The 7895-nt window shown below is 41.3% G+C and overlaps 1 protein-coding gene across 22 annotated transcripts in view; it reads right to left on the reverse strand.

Moving 5' to 3' along the window:
• The window catches only part of LOC112460608 (myosin heavy chain, muscle), a 51206-nt gene that overhangs the window by 18944 nt on the left and 24367 nt on the right, over positions 1–7895 (reverse strand). For 7 of the 22 annotated variants that reach the window (XM_025025383.1, XM_025025375.1, XM_025025380.1 and 4 more), the window contains 3 exons: positions 3778–3957; positions 2975–3396; positions 1318–1435 (listed from right to left, as the gene is read on the reverse strand). In XM_025025383.1, coding sequence (XP_024881151.1) covers positions 1318–1435; positions 2975–3396; positions 3778–3957 — 720 coding nt within the window. Of the gene's footprint in view, positions 1–417; positions 536–1317; positions 1436–2125; positions 2244–2974; positions 3397–3777; positions 3958–5179; positions 5351–5903; positions 6075–7558; positions 7730–7895 lie in introns of all 22 variants that reach the window. The other 15 variants (XM_025025385.1, XM_025025376.1, XM_025025388.1 and 12 more) reach the window with 8 other exon arrangements.

The raw sequence follows: 7895 nt of genomic DNA on the forward strand, positions 1-7895 counted from the left end.
TTGACGTCTTTGACATTTAATGGCCAACATTTTCGTATGACTGCTCAAAGATCGTAAATATATAAATATACAATTCCAGAAACCCGGAAGATTCAAATCTGAAAATCGATTCCTACTTCAATCTTCGAATTTGTGATTTTTGTCATCTAAACATTTTTGAAATTTGTCCAAGATTCTTCAAGAAAATTAAAGTATTTAATTTTATTCCTTTGTATTGATGTTGGCGAGTAAATCGTCGACGCTGTAAGAACAACGCGAAAGCTCCACAGGAAACGTTCACAGAATATCCGCCGGTTTGACGTATCCTGCGAACATCTTCGAGACCTTTCGCGCTGTCTGTGACAAATCTGCGATAGCGTTTTTGCTGCACATCGTGATACTACTGCCACGACGTGGACCACAGCAGGTGTCCAATACCTTGGTGTGACCCATGCGGTACTGATCGTTCTCCAAATTGATCGCGTCCAGGATGATCTGGGTGGCCTTTTGCGGCTCGCAAGGCTCTCGCACGGCATTGGCGCACAGAATTTTGTATCTGCGTTCGTGGCCGACCGTGCCGTCAAGGGTTTTGCGGTTCGGTGTGTGTTGATGGTGGATACATATTGGTATTTGATGATGTGTGTGTGTGTTCACAAAACAGACAGAAAAAAATCATCACGCCAGGTTAGAGGTTTGTCGTATTATTGCTTCTCGCTGCTGTCGAGAATACATCGGGGGGAGGGAGTGAGGGGAGGGAGGTCCAAAGGGTAACGAGTGGTATCCTTCGAGGATACTTTGATTCGGGAGATGCACTTCATGTCGATCTTGTACAAGGTAAGGCGTCAGTTAAAACGCGAGATCTTCGAAGAATCATTTTTGCTACCAAAAATTTGTAAAACCAGAAGAAACCGATAGCTTGACAGAAAAGGAATCACAACTACAGCATCACAAGACAAATAATTTTCACCAAAAATTAAAAAAGCGATAGTGCTGTAAAAGTAAATGTCGATTGAGACTGATTCTCTCGAATACTCGCGCTTCAAGACGCGTTACTTATGTCTACCGCCCAGTCGCTAAGGGGCATCGACGTAACAAGGGTTCAAGTACATACATCAACGACAGTAGAAAGACAGTCGCTTACGTCGACGATGTTCGAGCAACGGAAGCCTCGTTAAGGTATTAACTTTACCACGAAAAGATTTTAAACAATCTGAAACTAAGGCGAGGATCTCGCTCGTCGAGCATCGTCGATCGCGCTTAAAGCCGCGTTGCAAGATCATCGGTCGGCCGGAGCCAGACCGAAAGTTGCGGCCAGGGGGAAAGGGGGGTAAAACGTGCCTTGGTGTGTCCAAGACGGTACATATCAGCGTCGAGACCGGTGGATTCCAGAACAGCCGCGGCCGCGTCCTTGGGCTCCTTCGCCTTGTCGACCGCTGCGGGCGCCAGGATCTTGTACCTAGAGGGGGGTATCGGGGTACACGGGGCGGGGGCAAACGTGCAAACTAATTAGTACGGGTGTTTCAGACACGAATATCCGTAGATTTATACTTCCTCCTGTCTCTCGATCTGCTCTCGCTCCTCCTTGATCGCTAAATCTTATACAATTTTTAAAAGGAAAAATCAGGGCCCACTTCACGTGCGTGTAATACTATTCGGGGAACTGATCCTCTAATCTAATCGGGTATTTAAAAAAAATCGGGCAACAGATTTCGGACATCTGGTTGGATATCTGTTTTTACGAAACGACTCATGGGGTGGGCAAAACTGAATGACATTCGAATATATTTACATTTGATATTGCATTCTATGAGGGGGGAGGGCAACGTGCTGAATTCACGAGCCAATATTCCATTGTGGATCATCCTTAAATCTCCCTGATTTATAAAAATAACTTTAAATACATAGATTCTATCTCAAATCCAACGAAGCAACAAATTAATATATAATTTAATATTGATATTTGGCATTTTGTCGAAAAAATATTCTTGTCGCGATTCCTGAACGAGAACCTCCGGATCATCCACGTGGAGAAATCTGTCTCTAATTCCTCGAATGTGGGGTGTGAAAAGTGGCTAGTCCACTAGTTTAGAAACAATGGGACGGTGGAATTGTCAAATCCATTCCTATCGAGAGTACGTCAACTAGCCTTGGTGTGACCGATCCTATAGCTGTCCGGATCGAGACCGATCTCCTCGAAGCACTTAGCCGCGGCGACCTTGGGATCGCTTTGGGCCGCCATTATGGCCGGCGCTAGGATCATGTAACTACACGATACACAACATAAAAATCCGGTTACTATATGCGTCGAATCTGAGGAGAATAATCCTTCTCGACGCTTCCGTTCGCGCAAGAAATGGGTCGGAAAAGTTATGTCGTTTTTCCCAAAAAATTGAAATTATAAAAATATATGCAGAAAAATAGAAAAGAAATAAAAAGACAATCTTTTTAAATATTTTAAAAAAATTTTTCCAAATAAATAACTGTTCTAATACCGTAGCATTCTGAAATCTGTCATTTCCAACTGATCCTGTTCATTATGAAATAAAGAAGCTGATTAAATTAAATAATTGCATTAGAAGTTATCGCTAATAAAATATTAAATAATATAATGACTAGAAAAACTTGCTACGTCGATTATGAGATTTAATAGTAAGGTTGATGTAATAATATAAAAATTAATCTAATATAATGAAAAAAAAGTAACAAAATAATTTTCTTAATAATTAGAGCCTAGTAAACTCAGAAGAACTCGACAGACATCACAGATTTCTGTAAACTATAAATTATTGCGAATGCTTGAAGATCGAGATAATAGACAATTTTTATAAAATATCAAATAAAACTTACAGATTGTACTTTTAATTTCTAAAAAACAAAATCATCTTAAAAAAAATTAATCTCATTAAAAAAAAAATTAATTCCTCGAGCCCGTCGACTTTCCAATTTTCCAAAAACATATAATTAATAGCAAAAGAAAGATAGAGAGGATTCTCACCGTAGCTTAAAATCAGGATACACCATTCTGTTGGGGAAACCTTTACGACAGATACGGATGCCTTCAAGCACACCGTTACAGGTGAGCTGATGCATGACCAGATGGGAGTCGATCACACCCGGCTGCTTCAATTCGTTGGGGATGATACAACGGACAAAGTGGGGTTGGGTGGCACGCAGGGTAGTCATCAGGTTGTTCAACTGCTCCTTGTAGGAGGACGACACAGTGGAGAAACCACCGCCCTTCTTGCCACGTCCGCCCTTGCCGCCGCCGCCGCCGCCACCAGCGTCACCGGACTGACCAGGATGATCAGCGAAGATCTCCACCAGCAGCTTGTTAGTGGACTTCTTGAATTGATCGACTACCGTGTCGTTCAGCGGGTCCTTGTTCTTCTCCAGCCAGCCGGTGATGTTGTACGGTACCTGAAACCGGGAGAAACTTTCAGTTCTGTCTCCTCTTAAGAATAATAGAGAATCTACGTGTTTTCGAACTTCTAACAATGTGTGCGATAAGTAAAATTGATAAATAAAATTATTGGAAGGTCAAACTAAGCTTCTTAAATTTTACAGAATTAATTTCTTGCAAAGATATTCTTCTCCTTTAAAATGATGTAACTGCTAATGTTATTTGTGCAAAGTAAAGTAAATGGAGTCTTAATATATTAGGTATGCCTAAAAATAAAATCAATACTATCTTCTTTTAGCAAAAAATTAATTCTAACGTTTTCTTAAAAATAAGGTGATGTGTTAATTTTTTTGTAAAAGTTAGGCCATTTTTTTTGTATAAAGATAAGAGATTCGTACGTTGCCAGCATAATGGCCGATAGCGAAGTGGGCCGCTTGCTGGCCCGGTTTGGGCGGCTTGGGCTTCAGGAAGTTGGGACTCTTGCCGAGATGGTTGTTGTTCAGCTTCTCCTCGAAGGTCTTGTCGGTGGCCTTGGGGAACATAGACTCTTCCTCAAGAATGGAGAGGATACCCATAGGCTGTGTCGCGGAAAAAAAGAAACAAAGAAACGCATCAGGATCTGTTACGTCTCGACAAGTTTCGCATTTTCCAAGAGTAGCGTTACGCAAATACAGATAATTGTCATTTTCTTTCTCACCGTTAATTATACGTGAACATTTTTCTTGTTAAATCGCGAGACTGATTCTCAGCGCCAAGGTTCTACCAGTAAAAAAAAGAAATGGAGGCGTTCTCTCGATATGCGGAACAAAGTGTCTGCAAAAATATTTCGCGCGTAGCAAATCTCGTTAGTGCCCCAACTTTTACTGAAAACAGGTGCTAAATACCTCGTTGATATACTTTGTTATTTGCCTGATACTGATGCTTGATACTGCTTGATACTGCTCGATATTGTGCCATTAATGTACCTTTACTTCTGCGACGGTTAATCAATTATACTTTCGAGCGTGATACAAGATTCATATGAATTAATTGCCGATTAATAATTAATCTTGCAGACTACGTACAAAAGAAAAATCTCAACGCTACTCTTAGTACTGCGTTATCTGTAATTCTACAATGTGGATTTACCGGTGCAATGCCTCGGTAATGATTATTGCGCATCACAGATACATAATTTTGTCTGTAAAATTCTACATCTTGAAAGCGCAATTATCTTTTCCGACACATCGATCTTTCACTCATTACAAGTTAGAGCAATGTACATGATATTCTGGGTCCACCGCGTAAGTTTTCAATCGTGTGTCAAAATTCAATTTAAAATTAAAAAATCCAGATTTTATACAAAAATATTATAATTTTAAACACTCTTTGTTTAAAAAAAGAGTAAAATTTATCTAAACCAAAAGATACAAAAACTTTAACTAAATTTATTTAAACGTGAGAAATACAAGAATTTGCATAATTTGCTTAAAAGGCTCGTTTTCTTATTTCAGCGTCAAATTAAAAAAAAAATCTTAAAGTGATTATTCCTTAACATAAAAAACAGTTAAGTTAATGAAAAGTACGCGACCAAAATTTTCACGCGTTAGACCCACGGCGTGTAAAAACGATGATACGTACGTAATTAAGTATACACACAGGCAAGGAAGCACAATATTGGCGAGAAGCACACAACATCGGCAATACAGTTACGAACTCAACGGGCAAGCTAAACTCAAGCTGCAAATCGTTGCGTTACTGGATCACAGCTGGGTGATCCAGAACATCGAGTCCGTGTCCTGCGCGGACCCGTCCCTTTACCTTCTCGATCAGATTGATCGTCGGCTCCAAGTCCATGCCGAAATCGATGAAGGTCCACACGATACCTTCGCGCTCGTACTCTTCCTGCTCGAGCACGAACATGTGGTGGTTGAAGTACTGCTGCAGTTTCTCGTTGGTGAAGTTGATGCAGAGCTGCTCGAAGCCGTTGTACTGCATTCGTTCATGCACCACGATGCACACAGGCACACAGGCGAAGAGAGAAAAAGAGAGGGAGAGAGCAAGAGAAAAAGAAACAGAAAGAGAGAAAAACAGTGAAGAAAACAGAGCGAGGAGGTGCGTGATCGGCAGGACAGCATCCGTGTCCAGTCGGAGGGTCCTTCGATCTTTCGATCAGTTGAAACCTCTCGCGGCGCAATCGAAGGCGGCATTCAAAATCATTTGAATTGATCGATCGATCAGAGAAAATGGAAATTTTTATTACGTAATCTAGATAAATAAATGTAATTAAATATTGTATGGATTCCATCGCGTAGACAAATTGTTTCACCTTTCGACTGATGCAACGAGAGGTAAAAAAAAATAGTAAGAGCTCGAGTAAAAGTGTGACGATAAGATACGGTGTTAGTATTCGATCGAGCAGACAGTCAAGACAGGAAACACATTCAGCGTAGTATGTTTCGAGCGTGTATGCTATTCGGAGAAATCTTGCGTCTTCTTGGCAATCGGGCCCGCGATCTGTCGATCTGCCTTGGTCGGGTGATACCTTTTCGAGCAAATCGATAGTCTGCTGGAGGTCCATGCCGAAGTCAATAAATGTCCACTCAATGCCCTCGCGCTTGTATTCCTCCTGCTCGAGGATGAACATGTGGTGGTTGAAGAACTGCTGCAACTTCTCGTTGGTGAAGTTGATGCACAGCTGCTCGAAGCTGTTGAACTGCTCGACCGAGTAGCGCAGCGGAGTGGACGGGGGACCCATGCGTACGGGGGGTTTAAGCGAAGAACAGAGAAAAAAGAAACAGGTGGAAACAGCCCGTCATTAGTGCTGCCTGATGACGCGAGTGGAGAATGTTCGACCGATGACTTCGACCCGTAACTTTCATCGTTCGATTCCGTGGCAAACAGAGGGAGGGGTAACTGGGGTAGTCAGGGGTGCACTCGATGTGCACTTGAGAATTTATTTTCGAATGTGCGATAAACTCGAAAAATTTCAAAAAATATTTAAATCATTTTCAAGATTCCTAATTAGAAACATTAAGTGGTGACATGTTTAAACATCAAAATCTTTGAATAGAATTATTTAAGATTGTAATTAAATATTACACACGCGTGAATAACAATTAACCTCAATTGTATATAAATAATTAAATTTATATAATTATGTTGATAAATCTCATTATTGAGTTTGAATAAAAATAACTAGTTATGCTTTTCAAGTTCGTCGCACGAATCGAAAAGACACTCGCTTGTGTCGTTGTGTGGTAAATTAAAAATGGTATCGTGATGAACACTGTACAGTCTGTGTTAGCTAAGTTTACCTAAATAGAATTTAATTAAGTGGGTAAACTTTTAAAGATGAATTTTAGGATCGACATTCAATGTGCCTTTGTATGGGGCCGGGGGGGGGGGAGGGGAGAACACAATCGCTGAATCCATTATTTATCATTGAGAGTTAACCATCATTTTCCAAACGAGCTAATTTCTTAATTTTAATATATAATTACCTCGTATTTAATTTTTATTCTAAAACTCGTTGATTAATGTCACGCTGAACGGTGTATTTCTTAATCATCGAGCTCTCAAATTTTTAACAGGTTGACATTCAGTGCTCGTCGCGGAAGCTTTACTGAAGTCTGATAATATTATTACGATTACAATATGTCAATCGTAATTGATTCGGCACAATAAGTTTATATCAATAAGCTTCGTTGATACGCCGAATGTTTCTTTCTCTTTTTCACTTCACGGTTCGTCCCGGTCTCTTCAGGATTACGAACCGGACCCGCGCGGTGGATCGTCGAAGACAATGATGCTTGATTGTCGCTCAATCCGTTGAACGATTTCGTGGAAATGTTTCACGGGCACGATATTAGTGCCGTTGGGGATGTGACGGAACATCATCAGGGGGCAAAGAAAGGGAAAGAGTGGCTCAGGTACCCGTATTAAGTACCTTCGGAAGACTTGCGATCGGCGTCTTCGTCATCCTTGAAGAGCCGGAGAGATTACAATAGAGACATAAACCCGGTTAACATTAACCGGGGAAAGCAACACTGATAGCTTATAATTCTTGCGAAGTTTCCGGAAATCGGTTCGCTCAAGCTCGCTCGATGTCTCGCTCGTTCGTCGTCCGTGGGGTCGATCAACTCCCAGGGTGCCGGATCGATGTGTTTCAAACCTTGGATTCGGAATAACTGACAATACCTTCTCGATCAGCTCGATACAAGCTAGCAAGTCCATGCCGAAATCAATGAACACCCAATCGATGCCCTCCTTCTTGTACTCCTCTTGCTCGAGAACGAACATATGGTGGTTGAAGAACTGCTGCAATTTCTCGTTGGTGAAGTTGATGCAGAGTTGCTCAAAGCCGTTGTACTGCCATTTTTTTGCATTTGCATTTGCGTAGACGTGGGAACGAGAATGGGGACAGAAATGGGGTAGATAGCCGAACAGAATGAAGTGGAGGAAGAAGAAAGAGAGAAAAAGAGAGAGAGAGAGAGAGAGAGAGAGAGAGAGAGAGAGAGAGAGAGAGAGAGAGAGA

The sequence above is a fragment of the Temnothorax curvispinosus genome, unplaced genomic scaffold (genome assembly GCF_003070985.1).
Source record: "Temnothorax curvispinosus isolate PA1 unplaced genomic scaffold, ASM307098v1 QBEX01010663.1, whole genome shotgun sequence".
NCBI classification, from domain to species: domain Eukaryota; kingdom Metazoa; phylum Arthropoda; class Insecta; order Hymenoptera; family Formicidae; genus Temnothorax; species Temnothorax curvispinosus.